General features: G+C 33.9%; 1 protein-coding gene across 6 annotated transcripts in view; it reads right to left on the bottom strand.

The window, feature by feature from the left end:
* CSMD1 (CUB and Sushi multiple domains 1) overlaps nt 1–25,218 on the bottom strand; it is a 1,150,295-nt gene that overhangs the window by 408,399 nt on the left and 716,678 nt on the right. For all 6 annotated transcript variants that reach the window (XM_048078081.2, XM_048078083.2, XM_048078082.2 and 3 more), the window contains 2 exons: nt 19,048–19,160; nt 939–1,016 (listed from right to left, as the gene is read on the bottom strand). In XM_048078081.2, the coding sequence (XP_047934038.1) occupies nt 939–1,016; nt 19,048–19,160 (191 nt within the window). The remainder of the gene's footprint in view (nt 1–938; nt 1,017–19,047; nt 19,161–25,218) is intronic.

Below are 25,218 nucleotides of genomic sequence, written 5' to 3'. Positions count from 1 at the left end.
TCACTCCATTGAGTTCAGTGTTATTACACGAAGAATTAACTTATTCAAATATGTCTTAGTCATTATACAAGCACTTTTAATGAGTTGTGGGTGAACACTGACTGGCTTACCCTCTGGCTTTTTGTTAGTCAAATGGACTCTCTGCTTTCCTCTCTCTATATAATATAGATATATTGCTTTTTCTTGTTTCAAGACTGGCCACATTAATGGAAAAAGAGCTCTCAGATTGCCAGTTGTTCAGGGAAAGTGATGCTCAAATAAATAAATAAATAAATAAATAAATAAACAAACAAACCACCTCACAATCTTATATATAACATCTTGATTTTATCCTCACACTATATATGGGGAAAAAGGTGCAGAGGGACTAAATAGATGTCATTCCAGAGTGCACTAAACACATAATGAAGGGAAGGTGATGCTGTGATCTCCATCCTCTTGAGAAGCTGGGAATTGCAGCAGTTCTTAACCCCTGCTGTGCTACATCTCAGGCCTAGAAAAAGACAGTCACTAGAGCATAGTGTGACAAGGAGGGGGAAGAATTAGATCTGTGATATTAACTGAGGGGAAGGAAAAGATAATGAAGTGTAAACCTCGATCTATAAAATGCCAACATGCTTTCACTGCCTCCTGTACTGAATTGACAAAGTCTGTATGGCACTGTTCTGCCTGGATTGCTAACTTGTCTTCTGATTCTCTGAATTCTAAACATCCTGAAATAATATTATTTTTTTATATATATACCCATATTTTTCATGAATTACAACACCATATTCTACCTTTTACACCCTCAGTATTATCAGCAGAGTTCTAAATTCAATAACAATTGAAAACATAATGACCATTTTATGACCATAGCTTCCAAACATTTCTCTCTCTGATTTGCACATTCCAGAAGATATATGCAGTCACTAAAGATAATGGTATAAACAACTTACAGACAGAATTTTTGTGGTTACTGTCTTTGCTGGGCAACATCTTGACTCCTCTTGATTTCAGTTCAATTGCTTTTTTCACTGAGAAAACAAGCAAAGATAAAGGAGATAATTTATTATTAAACCTTGTAGAAAGGACATTTAACAGCCACATCAGATATTACAATAATACAAAGCAGCATATGAAAACTAAAAACAGCTTGAAATTATTGCAGTTACCCGAGTACACTTTTATGAAAATATAATGATTCATTATATTTTTCAAGATTTTTTAACAGACATGGTCTTGCTTTAAAATATCTTTCATTCAAGTTTACTTAGGGTCAAGGAAAAGAAAAATCTATCCTAAAGACACATATAGATTTCTGATGTTTGCCACTGCATGTGACAAAATCTTAAACATTTTTAAAATTTAATTCTTATTTGAAATGTACAGTAAATTATATGCACATATCAGAGGACCACAAGCTTTATATATGATATTCACAGAGTTGCTTTTATTTGATTTGTTCTTCAGGAGTAGTCACATTTTCAGTTCAGTTTCCTGAGATTAAGGTTATATGATCACAGTGTGTTACAGTTTGGCTCACCTAAACACTTTTAAATATACAGGACAATTCCAACTGAATGAGAAAGAGAATAAGAGCTCACAAAAGGTCAAAATTTTATCAGAGAGAACAGAGGTTTAATATCTCTTTTCTCCATTTAGCCAGCTGATAAACTCCCAAATTATCTCTAATAAACTGTTAGGAGGGATCAGGAGTAAAGGAGAAGGAGAAGGAGACATGAGAAGAAAGCAGCGCGGTTACACATTGAGGAAATGTGGGGTAGAATCTGAATTATAACACTAGGAGAAAAGGGTAAAAATATAGGACATATTCAGAGGATATTCATTAGTTCTGAGGCAATTGAAAATAAAATCAGATACATAGAAAAGAAACATGCAACAAGCCTGGACAATTCAAAGCTATTATGCAAAAAAACAATAGCAATAGCAAACTAGGTAGTGACTGACTTACATTGTGTATCAGAATGCTAAATACAACATCATGATGCATGTCAATAACAACAACAACAAAAAGTAGTCCTTTCCTGATTCATATTAGATACCTCTTTCTAGAGCTTGCAGTGGTTAATAATCTTAAAGTTCAAACATTTATCCTAGATGCAAACATTAAAAAATCAACTCAAACATTGTAAAAATGGTTATAATTTGTATCTTGTTCTATATTTTACTGATATAAAAATAAATATAAAATTTACCCCAATAGATTTTCAGTTTTATCAGTTATATCTTTTTCATCTACATATTTGACAAATTTTGTTTGCTACACTCTGTACTGATCTGTATACAACTATTTCTGAAAAGTGAAATTGCAGGAAAAGAAGAATGATTTCATTGTATTTGTTTCTATACTGGAATTTTGCAGCTTTTGCAACCTCCGAGTGAAGCAGGCTTTTCTTAAACCCTGAAGTTGGGCAAGAAATGCAGAAAGTACTTTGTATGCTATGTACATTGCAAAATGTTACAAAGTGCAGACATTTATGTCTGAACAAGTAGGACACGTGGAAAACAAGTGTTCAAATGACGAAAGACGATTGAAACACAATTGTAGCAATGTGAGATGAAATGGATTTGATAGAAGCATGCTGTTTTATTTCCTTTTAAGACAGGAACACATTATACAGAGTCATTAATGCAGCCAATATAGCTAATATTCCCAAGAATTTCTGGAAGCGTAAACCTTTTGGGTATGGTTTTCTTTCTAGAATTCACTGGGATTACTTTCTGGAATTCACACACTAAAATTACCCTCAAGAGCAGCTTTATGTTCTGTTCTCTTAAACTGTGTAACCAGTCTGTTAAAATTAGTCCATATTTACCAGGAAATGACCAGCACAACTCTTGCAACAGCATAGTTGGGATGATGCCTGAGGCTGTGGTCCCTCGATAGTATGAATTTCACATTTTATTAATGTCTGTCTCATGTAAAGCATGAGAGCCATTCTTGAAGGATTCAAACCCTAAATTGTTATGTTCATAGTACAACTCATAGTTGTACTAGTTGTACATAGTGGCAATGTTCACTCCAGTTCCTATGAAAGTTCACTCTTGAAGGTGTTTGTTAGACATACTTGGAGCATGCTTCTTGGGAATGGGGAAAAATGATACCCATTATCTTTAGGTTGAAATACATCAGACAGCTGGCTAAATTGAAACAAAAGGGGTTCTAACTTGATATACTAAAATTTTTTTCACTATTAGGATAATCAAGCATTAGAACCAGTTCTGAAGTTTCCATCCTCAGAGATTTTTCACATCAAGAAAAAGGCATTCTGCATCTCTCTGAAAGAACATCACTTAGGGAATTCACAATACTTAAGATCAGAGATCTGAAATGTATGTTTTATGGAGAGAAACAGCTGCCTCAGAGGGGTAATTCATCCCCTTCTAAGACAGGCACACTGAATCATCCTCTGAAGATGCCTTTTCATCCCCATGAAATATAACAGAAACATATACCACTTGTTCAAGTGTGATCCCTACATTTTAGGCAGTACCATTAGGTGAGATGAGCTTTTACGTCTGGAGGATTTTAACAGCCAAATGTAGGTATCTGTGAGATCCACCATAGGGATCTACCAGGTTACATAAACTTGAGACATAAATACCAAACTTCTTGTATGTCTAAGTCTTTGCATGCAGTCACTGAATAGTATTTTTAAAAAATAGAATTAAACAAGTATAGCCTGTAAAATACAAACTGATCAGTCTGTGAAGAGAAACCACTGAACACTGTGGTTTAAACGAACAAGTTCAATGCCTTCTCTAACGTTAAAGAAATACTCTAAATTGCACTTTTTATAACCATTTAAATCCCATTCTAATACTTTTTATATTTCTTTTCTACTTCCTGATTTCTCTTTCACGAAAGAGGTTTTGCTGATCTTGAATATGATTTGCCATTTAACAGCACAAAAAGAGGAATGGGTTTAAGTTAATAATGTCAAATATGAAAGTCTTTTTTAACTTTTAAATGATAACTTTTTAAGACTTTGCATATCTTTCTGCTGTCTTCACTTAAACATTCAGTTAAGCTAACTGAATTAACTTACCTCACATTTTTTTCTGTGAATCATAACTTCAAGACTCTTTAGAAGATGGTATACTTATTCAGAGAGGATAGCAGATCATAGCACTGGAAGCCCAAGACACTCTCATCAGTCTACTGGAAATCACCAGTGATATTCCTTAACATTATGCTATAGTTAAATTAAACTCAGCCATGAAGGGAATAAATGCCTGACTTTCTTTGAATGGACTGTGAAAGTTAAAATAAAATCTTGAAGTTGTACACATCCTTTTAACCTATTCTAATTTGTATGAAGCTCTTTGTTTCTAATGTATTTGAACCAACGTGAAAAAAAATGTATTTTACCCCAAGCAGAATTACCTTTCTGAACACATTATTACAATTTAGTAGAAACATATTTTAAGACAGGATGAACCAGTGAACAAAATTTTAACTGTTGGCTACAATCAGGACGACAATGATTGAGGTATTAAAATAAATCTAGCTAGGAGACATTAGAAGGACAGTCCCTATATCTTTTGAGAATAACTTTTTTGAGAAAACTTAACCTCCAGTCAGAGAAATTTCTGTGCATGTTTGTATGTATATTGTATAGACATATACTGCATTCATATTTGTGGTTTGTGAAAAGTACTTTCACAAAATTAATACGAAATTATTTAACAATCTTATTTGATTTTGTTGAAATAATACAAATCTACATCTTTATCTAACTAAAAGTGGTTTCATACATTTGAGACCTGCTGCAATTCTACCATTGAAATGGTTGTCCTAAAATACTAATTCTCCCATTTATTTTCCTTGCACATGTCATTTGAAGTATGAAATATAACTGGCAAATTGTCTATGTTCACATAAGTGAGGAGATAAAAATAAACAGAACATTAAATATTTAAAACATTTGTAAATGTTTGGCTAAGGAAGACCTAATATTGTTAAGAAAGTTCATATAAACAATAAGTTTTGTGAAAAGACATTTTTTCACAAAAAAAAAAAAGCTCATAAATTTCAGTGGTGTTTTTTTTTTTTTTTTTTTACAGACTGCAGTCTGCAGAACTCCAAAAAGACCTTTCATGACCTATTGACTATGTAATAAAAAGACAAGGGCCATCAAGTGAATTTAACAAGTAAGGTTTCAAACTAATAAAAGGAGGTTTTTTGTTTTTTTTTTTTTTTTTTTCCTTTTCATACAAGTAGTACACAGGAGAAACTGCCAAGAGACACTGCCAAATGTGGATGCAAGAAGTTTGAAAAGTTTCAAAGAAGGACTGGAAAAGTTCTTGGAAGACTGCTCTATGGAGAGTTACTGTACAGGCAATCTACATCAGTTTCAGGAGATTCCTGCCACAACAAAAAAATATGGAGGCAATAGATGTATTATCAGGGAAATAACATCAGTGTTTGCCTTGTTCTTAATTTTCTGCAGGCCTCTGCTTCAGGTCATGGCTGAAGATTAGATGAGATTAGATAGACCCTTCTATGAATGTTCATGGCTGTTCTTACAACTACTCTATCTTATTTTTACCTTCATTTAGCAGGTAAATCTCATATCTTTGGTACAAAGCAATGACTCTTCACATGGCTTTAGCAGTCTATGATCTGCAGTATGATACCATCAGACATTGGTTAATTATAGTAAATACACCCGTGTTGTACATGGACGATAACCTTTTTTCACCTCATCCTGTTCTTGGTAGACCAGATAGCTGTGTGCAGCATTGATAAGTAGTGTCTCTCAGGTCAGAAGCTTCAGCACTTCCTACAGAACATGAGTATTACTTACAGGCTGAATTCGTCCTCAGTCTTGAAACTGAAGAACTGCTGAGTCTGAATTTTCATGGTGCATTTACCCTCTAAGACAGACTATGTGCCCTGATATTATGGTAGTACTAACCTCTCAGCACTCTTTTGCAAACTATCAGCCTGGATAGTAAGAAAATGCCCAATTCCATGCAGAGTATCAATCTTCTGATTTTTAGATCTTGCTTGAAATATGACTTACATGACAGTGTCATTTTATATTAAAATCAAATTCACTTAAATATCAAATTTCATATTTTTTTTTAGATTCCTGAATTAGAACAGAATAAGTGTAAGATATATATATATATATACACATCTATCCACAGTAGAAAGAAACTCAGTCACTTAAGTAGAGATATAATACTGTTCTTTGTATGCCAATGGCTGTTGATGAATTGCCACTGATATATGAAGTGGAGTTTAAGCAGCTGGGCATGGTACTGAAGCTGTAATTGCACAAGGTTTTGTACATGACCAATACGAGACAAAACACAGATATTTGGCAAATATTTTTTTATTTATAATTTATGCCTAGGAATCCCCTCTACTCTGCTTTCTCTATTTCGTTTCCCCCAAGTCAACAAGCTAAATCTCAAGAAAAAGTAAGCAATCAAATTTGTAAGGAAAAATATTCTACTCTTACAAGAATGCTTCTGTTTACTGAAGTCAGGCTTATGCATCGTAACACCCAGAAATGACAGAAAAAAAATTTTGAAATCTAAACCTCTTGAAATTATGTATCTACAGAGGTAAGTGAATACAATTTGTATATGGTACATATAATGTATTACTGAGATTTCAAGTATATGAAGGGGGTCTGATTAAGTTTGAACACATTTAGCAACTAAATACTTCAGGGAAAATAAGATAAAAGAAGGATTTCCTACAGATAAAGAGCTAGCCACCAAAAGCTAGACACTTTAATTGGATAATATTGGAAAAGATAATTTCACATACTTGATAAGTCAGTATGACTTATTGCTGGGGTCCTAAAGAGCAGGGATAGGTGAACATACCTGAACTATTTTAATGTGTTTTTTTTTTTCCTTTCTTTTTATGCACAGAGATGGGTATTCCTGAGAAACTATAATAATTATAATTAAAAACAACTGAATTATAATGGACTGAAAGAAGATAGAAAATAGCTAGAAAAAAAATCACTCTGATTTAATAGGGAAGTGCAAAAAGATCCTGGAGCAGCAAGAGTAAGAATGTGAAAGGATATATTCTTCACTGTTATTATTTCTATTCTCAGGATGATTTTGCTGTGTTTAAAAAGAAATTAAAGAAAAGGCAAAGCTAATACCTATGTGAAATGGGAATATGAGACAAAATTTGCAAAGCCTGTTTAATTCTTTAGATATAGTTGCTAAATGGAAGCTTATGAACATTCCACAATGCAATCTTCCTCTAAGAAGTTAAACCAAATGTAGGGCAATATACTGATGAGCATCACCTCAAATATTGGATTTCAGTAGCAATGCCTTGCTTACAGGAGTATGTTTTTTCAGTCATTACAATGAAGGGCATAGAAAGTTGACATTCTAATCTTGAGCAGATCTGTATGACAATAGTGGTTAGAAGAACAGCTTCTGTTGGAGATAATCATGGGCTATGTATGTCACCAGTAAGACTCTTAGTTTCTTGATTTCATTGAAGAAATAATTTTCTTTCTCTGATAGTAATTAAATGGTAATTAACTAGCAATTATGTAGATAATATGGAGGTAGGAGACAGCTATCTTCCAGACCCAACTTCTTTCTCTGTGAAGCTTTTTTTATTATTTTGTAAAAGTTTTTTTTTTTTTTTTAATTAGGTTCTTCCTCTGACTCACAAGGTTTTGAAATGTATTTGTCATATGTGGTTAAAGATAAATTTCATATTGCCTGTATTACAATAAAAAGAGCCTATATTTGCTGGACATATATTTTCAGGTTGGCAATAAATTTCAAGGGACATGTGTCTTTCCATTATTGAGTATTGCTTGACTAATCACAAATGAGCCAAAAGCTCTACACATGAAAGATAGCAGGTAGTCTTTGGCACCAAGAAATTACAGTCTTATTCTCTGGTTGTGTAATTTTGCTAAGAGAGACAGGATAGAAACTGGTAAGAAGAAAAATATGGAAAAATGAACTGGAAGTGAAGATAGTATAAAGCACAATTAAGTGTCCATTTGTAGATCATAACTAAGAAATAATTTAATCTAGAGGTGGTTTTGAGGAGTTATGATACACATTAAAGATATAAAGAACTGCAAAGAGGAAAGATACATTCTCTAGTTACACTAGGGCTGGAACAAGAACTTACGGTCTTTATCTGAAGCAAGGGAGACTTTGGTTACATAAGAAAAAAGCTTTTTAACAGTAAGAGAGTTGAAACCCTGGAATAAATTTCCCAGAGAAGCTGTTGAGTCTTAGCCATTAATTTTTAAAGAACGTGTTAAATTAAGGTCTGAAATCAACAGTTAGATATACTTGGTTCCTCTTTGAGTTAGCTTATTTGTAACCCACAACCAGAAGCCAAAGCAAAAAAACATCACCACAACCACCACCGACAGCAATCAGATGCCAAGACCTTGGAGGGTGTTACTAGGATTTCTACTGTATGAAATTGATTGATTACAGCCATATTTAACTTCATGTGTGAAAACAGGTAGTGTGCAGTACGTAAGTCATACCAAAGACAGATAAGATACTAGAAGCACACAGTTCAGTTAATATAGCATTATGCTTGACTTAACTTACCCTCAATAATTTACCCTCGTTTAGATCTGATATAGTTATAGCTCAAGGATATCTTTGTAGGGTACTTTAGGGTACAAGTCTGGAACAAGAAATCTAACATTTGCTGCATGTTCTTAGCACATTCTTTGTAACAGTCCTTGTGCACATCTTTGATGACACACCATTTTTTCCCAATTACCCAAATAGTTGATTTTATTGCCAGTTTTTCTTCCTGGATGAAATGACCTGCAAGGCCTAAAAAGTTGGCTCTCACTCAAACCTAAATTATTCTGACATCATCTGCTGGTACTTCCTCAAGCTGCTTCTGCTGCTACTCTGCTGAGTTCAGCTCTTGGCTGCCTTTCACTGCAGATTTTTCCCAAGTACAGATCTTTGAAGGTGAAGTGGAACAGCATGTTTCCCAGTACCTGGTGATTACAGCCAGGGCCTTTCCTGACCAATGTTGAGCCCACTGACACTGTATGGAATGTATTTGAATAGCTCTCTGTGATCAGGAAAGGGAGTAGTTCATTTTAAGCAAAAAATCTCAGATGCATAAACAGAAATTGAGACTGTCCAAGGAAATACTTTAGTGCTTTGCCTTTTTTTCCAAGCATGCCAGCCTTCTTCTTGCTACAGTAGAGGAAAGATTTAATATTTTCAGTATTTTGTACGTTGAGAGTGAATGGAAAAGAGATACCTATTTTACAGATTTACACTTAGCTTTACATCTTTTGCCAAGTTCAGTGAGTAATACTAATACAATAACATTCATAGGATTATTCTTGAGGGAATTAGCAAGTCTATCTCAGTGCAGTGCAGAGCTCATGAAGTTTCTTTTCTTTTGTTTCATTACTCTGATTTTCACGAACTTGAATACACCTTGTTTTGAAACAAAGTTTTTTCTTAGTTCAAATTTTGACGGCAGAGTCCAATCAAGTGATCTGTTTGCCTTGTCCTCCATTCTTTTCTGGATTCTCCTCCAAAGATGCAATTACAGGAGTGCTACCATTTTTTGGCCCTGGAGGAAATTATCTACACTTCACACTTTTGCCAGTTTCAGTATTCTCTCTGGAGTCTGCTTGTAGACGAAGCATGTCTTTATCACTCAAATTTGTATGTGATGAATAAATTTATCATTGACTATATCTAGGGTTTTTTTTTGTTATTGTTGTTGGTTTTTTTCTGCTTCACTATAGCCTGTCATACCATGAATTCTTTTTGAAGGTTTAACAGTTATGAGAATAAGAAAAAAGCAGATATTCACAGTCTTTCCATTCACCTCATGTTTGTTTGGCTCTTAGCTTTCTTTTCTGAAGTCTATGGTGTGGTGTTTTTTTGTTGTTGTTGCTGTTGTTTCTTTGTTTGTTTTATGTATTTTTGCCAAGATTTTCTCCTTACTATAGCATCACACAACCCTTCAAGCTAGGGGAAAATCATGTTGAGGTTTGTTATGAGAAGCTATAACAACATTCTGGATTCTGCAAAGCAAGACTTGGTCGATTTGTCTGTGGCAAAGAAAGCTTTGAAATGTTCTTTTCTTACAGCATGTGTTCTTCCCTATCCTTTTACCAGTTGAAGGCTCAGCTTTAGAAATGCTAAAACTTCTTCCCTTCTCAGATAAGAATTTCTTCTTGGCAAATCTCAGTCTCTCAATCAATACATGAACAGGGAGCATTTCATTGCTGGCCAAAGGAAGCAACGTCCCTGATCTTTTTAGTGTGATTTTAGATTTAAGACTGATACCACCACTCAGATAACATATAACTAAAATTAAACTGCACACTTTTCACTGCACCAGATTCATTTTTTTATTAATATATATATATATATATTTTTGAGCCAATACATTTCTTGTAATTATCATATTGTATTTTAGGAAAACTGAATTTGGTGTTCTAATGTATCCATTACACTTCCATCTACTCTCTCTAAGAACATAGAATACACTTCAGCAATCACCTTGAAAACATTTTCTTGCATAAGTACTTGTATCCATAAATTAAGTTTATGAAGAGAATTCTATAAGAAATTATTTGATAAAGAAGACCCCAGACTCAATAACCTGGAAGGATCCTTGCAAGCTTTGCTTCTCAGCTATCCACTTGGCTTTCTCATGGGCATTACATTTTTTCATAGGATCTCTAGTTTAAACTGACTCACTGGAATAATCCAAACCTGTTTCTGTACTCCCATTTTGAAGAGTATTCTGTCTAATATGCTATCCCACTGTTTCTCTCACTAACAGCTTTCAAAATCATCCCTACTAATCAGTATTATAACTCCAGAGGGCTTCACAGCAGGCATAGATGTTTCTGCTCTACAGCTACCTGTAAAAGCTGTAGGTTCGTGATCAGTTGGCTTCCTAGTTCCATCAATCCAGCAAAGTACTGTCTGTCATTATCAGACCTTCCACCTGCTCCCTTTGCTGGAAATCTCTGCATGCAGTACTAGTGAACAAATGATACAGACCCAAGATAAATTGGTGTCGTAGTAGATTTTTACACAAATCTTTCTCATTCTATGTGTATAAGCTGACACAGGATCTGCAAATTTAAAAAGAAGCACAGCCATTTGTTTTCCATTAACCTTCTGTATGTCACGTAGCTGGCCACTTGCTTTGACAGACTGCCTTAGCTTTGCTGTGCTATCAGTATAAGACATATCACAATAAAACAAGTTCAGCAGGCATCAAGTCTTCAGTGTCTGCGGGTGTCCTACACAGTTCTGGAAAATAGTATCAATACAGTTTGCACAATGAATATATATTATCACTGAACAAACTGAATAACATGCATGGATAGTCTCTAAAAAAGAGATCACAGAATGAGATCTACTCAGTTCCTTGCTTGAATGCCATTTCACAGTCTTTCAACAATAGTGTCAAAAGTTCATTTATGGTTCTTCTCAAGTAATTCATCAAGTATCACTCATGATTATCAAAATGTTCATCAGGAAATCCTATTCTTAAAGTCACTGTTTCAAAATATTTTCATGTTTTGTAGAGAAATTATATCTGTAGTCTGAAAGCCTCTCTAAACTACAACTCTTATACTGATCATTTCAGTGTTATCCACCACCCAGCTGAACTGGACTTTTCTCTTGCCTTGTAGATAATGAAGAGGCTGCAAGTGTGGTGATAATGACACCCTACTATTTTATGTCTCTAATCTCTTCTGATGCAGAAACTGATTATGTATGTGTTTTCAGTCTGTAGTAAATAGAAAATAATAAGCCTAATTGATTTTGTGCTGGCATGTAGGTTATGCATGCTACCGTGAAACCTGAACTTTAATTTGCTTATCTATATCGATCATACACTTGCTCTTATTTTACATTCTTAGGTCTACATTCTACTGTTCTCTCTGTATTGCTGCTAGCTGATCTTAGAGATTAGTGAGACCTAGTTCCTTTAACATTTTCAAAATGTATATTTTTACACTGGAAAATATGAAGTTCATTTAGGATGCCTCAGTTTCATTATGGCAGAACAGCATGGAAAACAACTGCCTTAGGAGTTGTGCAGCTTTGGGACAGTGATGTCTTTGATCCAGGACTTTGGAAGTCTCCACACTGAGTGAGCACAACATGATTCTTGACAAAGAGCAGCTACCATATCTAGGGGAATGTTGCGTGTTTTGGAAGATAAAGTATTTGAACATGTAATTTACATTTCATATTTTATTTTGCAACCAATTTGGGGAAAAAAAAAAAAAAACAGTGACGTACATACAAATGTACCAAAATGATACACATCTTTTTCAACCATAAATGCATTATTTTTAATAGGTCAAGTGAGGACAACACCATACCAAACAAGAACAGAAGAATGAACAGCTGTTACCAGATCAGCATCTGCTTAGTGCTGATATTATGAAACAACTAAGACTAGCAACTAAGTTGCCTAATTAGCAACACAGAAACTAGTCAGTCAAGAAAGAAGAATTACCTGTAGGTACCTACTTGGAACTAACTGCAAGCTTCCATCTGTAATGAGATTTTTCTAGTTTCTCCTGAAAATACCCTAAAATCATCGATTCATAATAATACGCTTCTATACAGTAGCTTACTAGTAAGATATTTTAATACAAAATGTTAAGAAAAATCTATCCGACCTTCTTCATCAAATGTCTCACCCTGTTGGCCCTGAGAATTAAAGCTATGCTTTGTACTGAGAATCTTGAGGACAGAACTTTATCCTGCGGTCCAGTTCTGTGTTCTGTAGTCTTGATAACCGTAGTGTTTTCAGATACATGCATTTTCTTTTTGTCACTCTAAGTCAACTTCTGGGGCTTTGCTTTAAATTTTGAGAAACAGACTTTTTTTTTTTTAATATCAAACCAGATAATAGAGACAATTGCTCTTATGAACGTATAATGCCTTTATGAAATGGTATAAAGTAATAACAAAGAATCTAAAGATAAAGATTATTTCTAATTTCAAACACAGGAAAAAAAAAAGCTCTAAAAAAGCTCTAAAAAAAAAGGCTCTAAAAATGGAAGGAAGAGACAGTTTTAACTTAAGAATTTGCTGAACTCAATAAATACACAAAATGACTGATTAAAAATTTTAAAGAGACATTACAGGAACAGTTATTTTAAGCACTTAGTTCTTAGAGGTTATACATGCCACATTAGTAAGGAAACAGTCTGAATGTTTTCTTCTTCCCTTTCCTTATCACAAGATATTTAATACTATTAGGCTAATAAGGGATATCTTATAACTTTAGTACAGGGATAAAAGCATGTGTAGAAAAATCATGGCTATTTTCAGCAAGGCTAAATATATATTTGATATGTGGGAGGATAAGATGTCAAATATTGATTTCATTATTACAGTTTTCATTGGATTAAAATTCTCCTTTTCAATCAAACAACATAAATTTAGAAATGAGCAAATACAGGCCAGTGATTAATGGTGTTGGGTATTTTCTATAATCAGATTCCAAACTAAGATACATTAAGGGACTAAGTTTCGAGGCAGACTGAAAATCTGTCTTCAAACAGGATGTTTTAAGTTAATTTCCAAAAAGGGAGTTATTGATAATCAATAAGCACAAATGAAGCTTAGGCCAAAATAATCTTGTTTTTAATAGAAGAAAGATTTATTCCTTCCTACTTAATAAATGACCACTTGCTGAAAATTTATCTCATTGTAGCTTTATACAGATTTTACCACAGCTGAATAAGTGTCCTTGAAATGTAAATCAATTATACTAAACCAAAGTTCTGTGAAAACAGTTTAATACACTCATTCAAATCCAAACAAATCAAACTAAAGGACTTTCAAAATAAATGACTTTGCAATACCACAGTGATAAGATTTGAGGAAAACTGTTATTACTGTATCAAAGTGGGGAAAAAAGCCTACATCGCAGAAGAACGAAAAACAAGGGAAGAAAAGATTAAAGGTAATGAACAAGGATAGTCTACTTAGAGCAGTCATGACAGACATACTGATATAGATAAGTAAAATTATTTATGCACTCAAGGCATATGTGGTATAGTTTAATGTGACTTAACTAATTAATTTCCTAGGTGCTTATAACTTGTTTTTAGGAGAAAATAAATAAATAAAGGCAGTAGGAAGAAAATAAAAACTTTAAAAAAAAAATAAACACTGAAATGTAGTTTTAGTTGTAGATCCAGTATTAAACAGATATCAAAGGATATCTGAAATCACTTAAGTGTTCACTGGAAGTTTCAAATAACACTACCTTTTACTTCAATATGAAATAAATGCAGACACTTGTGAAAATTGCTTCCAATGGGAGATTTAAAGAGCTCAACCTCCTTAGTTTATCTGAGAGATTGAGAAGTGACTTAGTACTTCAAAGAGGGGAAATATAAGGCTTACAAAAGGCTTTCTACTTTATTGGAGAAAAACATAACATCACAACTGGACGGAGAAAGATCAAACCAGACTAGTACAATTGAGAAGTTAGGCCTACATTTTTTACACTGGTAGAGTTAACCAAAGAAACGAATGGTCAAGAGAGATGGTGGATTGGTGGATATTTGTTGATGTTCTCATATCAAGATTGGATACCTTTCCTGATGATAAAATTTAACAAAACACAAGTTATTGCCTCACTACTGCTTAATGGGAAATGATATTCTGTATCACTTAAAAATTAGGAAATACCAGGTTTATCCTACTTTTTGATTTTATTAATTGTTTTTACTAATTTTCTCTTCTAATTTTCTCTTCTAATTTTACTGGAAGTGACGATTTCCGTTGAAACATCAGATTAAAAGTGCCATGCATGCATCAGTTGAGGGAGTACCACAAAGTTTTCTAATGTACGTCAAACACCATTTTTTAAGGTTTTAAAGAATGTGGAGGAAGAATAGATACAGACTCATACACACACACACTGAATTACAAAAGCTCACTGCATATAACTACTTTACCTAGCAGTTTATTTTACATTATTTCACTCATGGTTTTCCATTAGTACAGATTTATTTCAGCAGACTCTATTATATTCATTGTTTGAATTAAGGATTATCTATTTGTTAAATCCTGAATTATTCAAAGTAGTCAAACACAGAAGACAGACGATTTCTGGTACATAATGATCAAACTACCTAATACCTCCTTGGACCTCTCTGATAACTTGCCAAAAATAGCATACTTAATTTGAAACACTCTACAACAGAGATTTTTGCTGTAAAAGTGGAACACACTCATTAATCAGCTTTTACTTTGGAAACTTTCTTATTTTATTCTCTTTCTACGAATTTTGAAATCAGTAGGTGACTTAAACAGAGTAGTTTTAATTAATGTAAAAAAAAAGTATATTTTTTTTTTCTCTTCAAATGAAAGCTAAAAATATTTAAAAAACCCTTCTTCTGTTGTCTTGGAAATATGTGAAATCTAAAGTATAGCATACAGACTGTAAATGTGCAAAAGAAGGGGTTTCATTATCACACCTGTTAATTCATTCTATCTGTGTTGGTAAGCTTTGTTGCCAGGACACGCTAGGTTTCCATCTCATAGTGAGACTTTACTTGATCTCTGGGGAATTTATGCATTTTTGAAGCATGAGCATATGCCAAATCATGTATTCTGCAACTCCCACTGAAAATATGGAAAGAATCTTTGTATATCAGCATGAATGAGGGAGAGGGATGAACATCAAATGACTGAGTGTATGTAAGAACAAGGTAGAACAAGAACTGAGTTCAATTATATCTGCTGGAAGTGTTAAATCCATGAGACAAAGGTTACTGATATGAAGCTGACATGGTAAAGCATGTTGTTGCATTGTTCTGGTGCATTTGTTCTGAAAATTTGTTCTGGTGGTTGTCAGCTTTCACAGGGCATTTGGGGTCTCCTTTTGGCTAAATACTAGTATCAACAAATAAAATAAAATCAACAGGTTTACTAGGAAACTGAGGCATAACTTTTTTATTGATCAACATCAAAAGATTGAAATTCAAAACAAAGTACCACAAGGAAAAACAAAACAAAACAAGGAAAAAAAAAACAACAAAAAAAAACACCTTCCCCATATACGTGTTAATTTTAAAAGCTACTCTGACCTGATGGAAGATAAGACCGTAAGTATGGTTCAAGGCAAAGTTTGAAGACCCACTAGTTTGGTACACCTTTTATACTATGTAGTTTTATTTCTACATTCAGCTTGCCAAGCATTTTCAACTATATTTAGTTAATGCATTCAGATATGTATATTGAATACATTGCACCAGCAGCAAGGGCAGGTGTGCAAGTGAGTGTGTGGCTCCTGAAGACCCAGCTAGACAAGCCAGTGAGCAGCTGATACTGGGAGCCCACAGGGGATGTGTGTCTCAGAGGGTGAGTCACCTGCAAGAGGTGGCCACTGGAGGGACCAGAAGGTCACAGCCAAGTGCTGGTAAGACCATGGGGCCTGGGCTTGTCTGAGACATGCTTGTGCGTGTTCGTGTGTGTGTGCTCACAGGTAGGTCTGAGTACCAGCACCTGGAGTGAGGCTGCAGCCTCGTGGGTTTCATATGCCCAGGTGTCAGCAACTGAGGGGACTGGAATCCAGGGGTAGGTACTGGGCAGGCTGGATGTCTAAGCCCAGCTATTGCAGGGGTGTACATGCATTTATTTCCTACTAACACATCTCCATACCAGAGAGGAGAAACAGAATGAGGCCGTTGATGCTGTCTTTGTTCATATGAGTGCTGAATATGTCTGTCTGTGTTACTGTATGTGTCCAGATGTGTGTCGTGGGTGCTTATGTGTGCTCTGTGTGCTTGTGCTTGCTAGGGGTACTGCACAGTATTATTCCAGCTTCTGGCTGGATCTTGGGGAATGGAGCTGCAGCAGCCTGACCTCTGCAGAGCTGCTGGAGTCAGCAGCCCCCCTATTCAACAGTATTCATTTAAACTTTCAGGGGTTCTTCTGTGGATTTTGTTCATTTTTTTTTTTTTTTTGGTAACTCATGCAATCTTATGACTAGACATAAAAGTCACAGAATCACAGAATGGTTGAGGTCAGAAAGGACCTCTGGAGGTCACCTGGTCCAACCCCCTGCTCAGGCAGGACCACCCAGAGCAGGCTATCCAGGACCATGTCCAGATGCCATCTGAAAATGAAATAACAATGGGGCTAGCTGCATCTTATTGTTTTCCAATATTATTTGGGATGTATTACTTTAAGGTAGATCTGATGAACTCCAATGAATAAAGCAATTTTAGCTCTGTAGGAGTGGAATGACTTGTTTCAAACTAGAGCTGAATTTAGAGTCTCAAAAGAGTAACTAACTATAGTTACTATTTCATTTTCAATTATTTTGAGGATTGATACTTTTTGGAAGCAAGAAGAAATAAGAGTCCCAAGATTAAATCTCTCACATGTAAAGACAGTCCAAAATAGAACAAAAAAATGGCAATTTAATCTACTTCAATCAGTCTTTCAGCCACCTAAAAGTAAGTTAAACCAACACAGTTCTGGCTTTCACCAGTTGGTAACTTAAGTCCATTGAGTTTATAATTTGTTATTGCATGCTTTTTATAACATAAAAGCGATTAAATTCAGCATTACAAACCATTTTTCAAAATATAAAAATTTCTAAAGAATCTTTAGAATACTGATAATACTTCAGAATACTGAATAAAACTGATATAACAGTTCTGTGGCAGTTCAGTCAAGTTTACCATTACACCTAAGTAAAATACCTATTGTACAGATATACATGTGGAAAAAAAAAAATCTCCCTAGGTATTTACAAACAGCTTTAATTTCTAGTGAGTATTTAGACAGAAATAAGATATATTGAAAAATAATAATAATAAAAAAATATTTTCAGAGTTGGTTACTCTATCCTAAACTTTCCTTTGTTATTCTGCTGATTCTTAGGTTTTCAGAAGGATGAATCACATTGTTTTTGTGATCTCCATTTAATAGGTTTAAGACAGAGCGTAACATAAGCAGTACATTTAAATTCATAGTTGCCAATAGTGGCATTTCATATACATCCTCAATACTTTGTAAAAGTAAGTTATAAGTGCAAAGGATCACAGAATACATACTTGTGTTTAGTTGAGAAAACAATGAAATTTCCAAGATTTTTTTTCCCCTAAAATTGTGACAATCTTTTTAAAGAAAAAAGAACTATGTATGTTAAATGTTTTTATCTGTATTACATGCATATGTTATATAGTCACCAGAAACACATGGTTGTTGCAGTGCAGTTGTCATTTTCTAAAATGTGATACAGATCCTACCTTACTGGAAAGAAAGGAAGTTCTATACTCATGCTATATTCATGATGGCGTGTAGGGGCAAAATGTTTAAAACAGCTTATGGAAGCACAGAATTTAAAAGTACAGATATATTAAGAATCTGATTGTATTTCTGACTTACAGAGCTCTTCAGTTTTCAATCTAACTACAGCATTTCTGATCCTGAAGATTTATGAAGTACAGAAATCAATAAAGATTCCATTCAAAAAATTGGATGTTAATGAATATCTAGGTGAACATAAGCAGCAACTGACAACAACATTGACATCCTCTTGTCTTCCTTTAAAGTTGTGTATTTAATTTTATGCAGAAGCCTGAAATATGATTTGTGCTTTGCTAGGACGGAGCTAAATTTCCAAATGATGGATGTAGCTTCTGGATAAGAGTTTCACTTTGAGTAATGAAGGAAGACAACATTTAGATAGGGGCATGCCTTTGTGTGGAACTGACTTTCTGCAAGTTGCATTCCAGGCATGTTTTTAAAGCAAAGACCAGACTGAATGCAAAGCAATTTATTATAGAAAAAGTGAGCAAGCAAACAGCAACGTGAAGCACAGATGCTTTTTTCAAAAATAAATCCCTAGAAGTACCTGATGACACAATGGTAACAGCTACTCAATTTAAGAGCTGTAGTAATATGAGTCAGCTTTTTATCTGTCCCTGATATATAAACACAAATTTCTACCACTGCCATTTTAGCCATGCTTAAAAGTAAAGTGCTTTCTCCTGATGCACTTTATACATTTCCTACCTTGGAACTGAGCATTAAATCCCTTTCTTCGGTGGTTGCTGTCCGATGTAAAATGGAGCCGTAACCAGTTCTTACTGCTGATAACAGGAGAAGGTAGGTTCATACCAGTCAGCCTGGAAAAAAAAATAAAAATAATCATTTGTCAGGGTTAAAAAAATTCCTGTTTAGAATTCCTTAAAGAAAAAAAAAAAAAAAAAGCCAAAATATATTGTTGCATTGTTTACAATGAATATTTGTCAACAGTAATTCATTGTCATCTAATCTCAATTTCTTACTAGCTTAATAACTATAACCATGGGAGTTTGTTTGCTTGTTTCATTATAGCTACCCATTTTATGGTCAAAACTTGTATCTCCAAACTACTCTGATGTAAATTAGAACAGAAACATAATATTTTAGTGTGTGTTTGTATGTGCATGTTTGTGTATGCAAGTGTGTATCAAATAATTCAGCAAACAATAACCAAATTAAATTATGACAAAACACGATCATCTGAGTCCCTGCTGTGTCAGTTACCTCACAGTAAAGCAAATGTAAGGCAAGAAGACAGGATTAATAAGGGTTATGGGCACAAGATAATGTTAAGCTTGGATAGTACTTTATTGCTAAATAAATATCTTGCTATAACTGTTTTGTGTGTATTCATGTCTACCCATACATAATTTAAAAAATAATACTAATAATAATAAAAAAAAAAAAAACTAAATGTAGGGCAACTACAGAGCATCAGCTATCAGTAAAGAAAGAGTGCATACCAAAAATTTGTCTAATACAGGCAACAGGCCCTTGCACCAGATTTTGTCATATTATAGTCTACCGTTGCACCATACCATTTGTTAATACAAACAGGTTCAAGTACCTCAGAGTACTTTCTGGTACCTCAGAGTTCACAAAATGCTGACAGTTCATTTTCACATCTTAGTTTACCAGCTGATTTTTGTTGTTGTTTGTTTTTGTTTGCCTTTTTTTTTTTTTTATGAAATACACATGTAATAGCATTCTATCTGGCATATCCAGAACTCTGGATTTTAAAGTACATGGAACTCTTGGCTGTAATATTAAATTCTTGTATGAACTAAGTTGTACATAATAAAAAAGTAAAAGCACATCCTTCTAAAAGTGCATTCAAAGTACATCTTTCATTAGCCACATTTATAATAAACAGTTACTTCCCAGGCACACAATATACACATATTTTCAGATCTACGCGAACCCTATAATTTACAGCTAAATAGTTACAAATCTCCCCATTATCCCATGTAAGATAATGGTAATATGAACATGAAACTGAGACAGTATTTTAAGTAGCCTATTTTATCAGAGTTCTAATTTAGCTGTGTGATTTCTCTGATAGTGTACTAGACAGGAATATATTTACTGGAAATGCTGCTTGTCTTTTAACTGAAGACAATCAGACAGTGAAATATGACTGAGTGGCTAATTTAATTATAAGGATGTTTTGGGAAGCAAGCTTATGAACTGTGCATGACTTTTTTTTTTTTCTTTTTATCTTTTTTTTTCTGTAAGGTGTTCAAAATGTCTTCATGGCAGTAGACAAATTCAGAAATAACAATAAATTCTGAAAAGAGAGTTAGACTTGAATCCTGCAAACCACTCTTGTATATGTGTCAGACTGGACATTAGGAAAAATTTCTTTAATGTGTGGGTCAAACACTAGAATAGACATCCTAGAGAAATGGTTGATGCCCCAAGCCTGTCAGTGTTCATGAAGCATTTGGATAATGCCCTTAATAATATGCTTTCACTTTTGGTTAGCCTTGCCCTGTCAGGCAGTTGGACTTGATAATCTTTGTAGGTCCCTTCCAAATGAACTATTCTATTCTATTCTATTCTATTCTATTCTATTCTATTCTATTCTATTCTATTCTATTCTATTCTATTCTATTCTATTCTATTCTATTCTATTCTATTCTACTCAATTCTATTCTATTCTATTCTATTCTATTCTACTCTACTCTACTCTACTCTACTCTACTCTACTCTACTCTACTCTACTCTACTCTAATTACATTTATATTCTATTTTCACTGAGTGTGAATGAAGGTAGGTTGTTACTGCTGAAAGTGACATATTGCGTTACAACAGGCAGATCTGTAACCCATACAAAAGTTGAAGGTAATATGAAAAATTGATTTGTTTCCTTCTTACTTATTTCTAGGTCTTATTTATCATGGAACGGGACTCTAATAAAATATCCCCATCGCATAGGAAATGTCAAAAAAAAAAAGAAAAAAAAAAAGATTTAGTAACTTTATAGATGTGCTTCTCAGAGAAAAGTAAAACAAGCACTGTCAAGGGCAGTTCTTTTACAATCCCACATAACTGAATACTGTATATGCAACAAAAGATACAAAATCTAGGAGAAAGGTCCCTAAAACACATAGTCATCGATAAACTACTTCATCCTTTTGGTATATAAAATGTTACTGTATTGCAGGGGGAAAGACTTGGCCACCTATTTGGGTTCACTAATATACTTAGGCAGCATATCACTGCTCAACCAGGAAAAGACAGTCCTCCCAGTCCCACAAGCGACAATACAGTCCCATGTCTGAGGCTGTAGAAAGAGGAGGAAGATTTCCTTTGAGCATTACCAGCTGAGACGTGTGTCACATACCACAGTTTCTGGATAAGTGCTCATATGGTCTCAGTATGCTAGAGTTGGTGCAGTGTGTTTTCTCTAACTCAGTGCAGCCTTTGCTGTTACGGATGAACTTTTGTTATTAATTGAGTATCCATGCAAAACAGGCATTGTGATTATGTCTAGAGTAGTTTATTGAACAATGCCCCAGAGTATGTGCTCCAAAAGGTTAAAGTAATCCCTGAAACTGTTTTGCCCAGGACTGAATAGTGTTCCCTCCAAATTTGTTGGGCACTGTGTAGGCGTTAGTCTAAACTACAGATTCTCAACAGGCATTGTGAATGTCACCACCTCCTCTGACTTCTAAAAAAAATAATAATAATAAATTAATAATTTGGACTTAATTATGATGTTAAATTGCAGGGCATTAAATTGCAAATTAATCAGATTAGGAAGAAAACTATTGCATATTTAAATGCTGTTCTTCTGTTTAAGAAATGCCACAATATCTTAAAAATTACTTGATTCCTCGAAAAATCAATTTCCACTATAACTTCAACTTAATTCTGTTTGACATTATTAAAGCAGTGCTGCATCTAAAACCATACATAATCTGAATCTCTACAATCAGATGAGGACTTGGAAATCCTTGGAATATCAGTCAGAATTTTTTCAGGTGAGATAAAAATTATTATTTTTTTATTTATTTATTTTAATATCAAGGTTCTCCTTAGAAATTTTCATGCTTTGGTCTTTACTGAAGATTTCTTCAATGTTTTCTAACAAGGATACCAAAGGTCTTTCTTATTTCTTTTTTAATTAAAGACACTTATTGTTTTGGAAGTAATACAAAACAAATCAGGTTATTCTGTTTCAGTTCTGTCTCTGCACTTGAAAAGGCAAGGTTTTTCTGAAACTGATTTTGAGGACTAGCATGTGATGGTTTGACTAGGCTAGAGGAAGTGATATCTAATCTAAATTACATAAATCAGGTTTTCATGTGTATATGAAAAATATATGTTATTTAAGCATGTGCTGGAAATGTTTTCATCTCAGCTACTGATGTCAGCTAGTCCCCTAGCTTCTAACATCAGAAGGGTTAAAATTGGTTGTCACTTTGACGAGTGACATGTTTGAATGCTGTGTGTTAAACAGTATTTGAGTCCACACAGAGTGAGGATTAAAGGAAACATAAAATAGCTGTTCATTCACTGAGTGACCTGTTAAAGAGCTATCCCATAGGAGGGGAAAAAAAAAAAAAAAGTAATTTCTCAAATAAATTTGTATAGCAATGCATTTATCTGAGGCTTCAGAATGAAAATTGTACAGGGAACCTCAGCCCTCTCATTTCTAAATACAAGATTTTTGCACAGTGCTCCACAGAACAAGGCAGATATTTCAGAGAATTCCTGTGCACGCTGCTTATTGCAGCACCATAAAGACCTACTCGGCCAGGTTTGGAGTTTTATAGTTATATTAGAGTGATACTACTCCTCAGCTGATAAACACTCCTTCTCACAAGAAATAACGAGAAATAATTATACTGTGTCAGCTACTCTCCTTGTAAACCTGAAGGTAGTTTGGCTGGAACAGGATCACAAATAGCAGAGACTTTCTTACTGTTGAGCACTGTGAGGAGTAAATAAACAACTTCACGTTTTACTTTTTCACTTGATGTTTTCATTTTTATTATTATTCCATAATTTCCTCTCAGACACTAATATACTGTTAATACACATAGTAATGCTTTCTATTTTCATATAATCTTGAAGGAGTTATGTTTTTCTTACATATTGTGTGCCACATATAGAAGCAGAATGTTCTTTGAAGTCTCTATTCCACTTTCAAGAGATAGTGCTGGGTTTTATTACAGGGAGTACTAATGGGTTTGTCACTAAAATATTTATTTTCTTCAGCTAAAATTTCCCAGTAGTTATGAAATCATATTTAACTCAAATCCAGGTATAGCTACAGTATTTTACACTTAATTAATTGAGAGGAAGAACAATTTTGGTTTTGGTTTGATAAGAAAATAAACTAATTAATGGTTTTGTCTGAACAAAAAAACTGAAACTTGTCTCTTTATAGGGTTCTTGAAATTTTTTGACTATAACCAAATGATATTCTATTCTTATCTTAGAAAACTGTTAATACTTTACTTCCCTAAAATTGCAAATGCAGGAAAGAATTAAAAGAAAATAAATCTGTGGATTTGGGAGTTTATTTTGTCAACTCATTTACACTTATCCTTATTTTACCTATTTACCTATCTTATTTTACCTATTTTCCCCATTTTGTGTTCAGCCAAACAGTGATATATGGTTTAATATATGTTTGTTATATTGAGTCCATGTGAAGTTGTTACATTCATTAAGATCATAACTAACTTGATTGCATTATACACAAGCATTGCCTGGAAAACAATTCAGATATGTTTCATATGGAATGATTAATAAGAGAAAAGTGAGATGACTACTTTGTGATAACTTCATGGAATTTTCAAAATGCATTATTATAGAACATTTTCAAAGTCTGGTAAAATGTTATTCATTCCTTTCTGTTCCTTCTCAGCGTACTTACTAATTGTTACATTGAAAATGCTAATGACTGATCTATTTTAAACTCAATTATTATGATTTAATATAAAAATACTTCATATTATATTTTTCCATTAAGCAAATAAAGTTTTAAGTGACAAGACCATATTCAGATTCCTTGAATTGGAAATTTAAAGCAAAAAATTGATATTTTGTCCCAAAATTGATTCAGATCATAGCCTTCCAAGAAAAAAAAAAATTTTTCATGTCACCTAGGCAGAAGTTTACAGACGTGCTCTGAAGCACTTTGGCCTGGTGAAATGAGGAGAAAAAGATGGGCTTCATCTTATCTAATTTCAACTGTTCAGTAGTCTGCACCTGGGCTAAGCTCCCTGTACAGTCAAGGGAGAGGAACAGGTATTTTGGGAGCACACATTGCGTGAAGTATTTTAGACTTCCACATTAGTTTGAGATCAATCTCACCTTAGAAATGAGAGAACTAGAATATCAATATCAACAGTTAAATATTAACAGTTGAACCTTATCAAAGGCATATAAATGTTATTATAATTTAGATCATGTGACATGCCAAAATTCAGAATTTTATTCTCTGAAGAAAGCTGCCTCAGTTTCTCTCCAGTTATTCTAATTATTTTGTGGCCAAAATCTCCAGTCTTTTTTGAAAGATATTTAATTTTTTTATTATTATTATTTTTTTAAGTGGTGTTTGGAAAGCAGCTTTATGAAGAACACCTCAGCTTATTGATTCAACAGTATTATCAAATATTTTTTTTCAATACTGCTCTGATATTTGACAAACATAACTGGGACAATATTCCATGGCACTCTGGATAGAGTATGCCTCCTCTGGAATATTATTACTGTGCTCGAGCTAGTGAATAAAGGAACAATAATTCCTTACATGTCTAGGTTTTTGCTGATATATGGCTTTCATTGTCCAGCTAAAGTGGAACATTAAGTTCTAGGACACAGCAATCAATTAGATTTTATTGTTCAATGCAGTGATATTCA

This window comes from Anser cygnoides, chromosome 3, assembly GCF_040182565.1.
Source record: "Anser cygnoides isolate HZ-2024a breed goose chromosome 3, Taihu_goose_T2T_genome, whole genome shotgun sequence".
NCBI lineage: Eukaryota > Metazoa > Chordata > Aves > Anseriformes > Anatidae > Anser > Anser cygnoides.
This window is presented reverse-complemented; position numbering and strand designations above follow the sequence as displayed.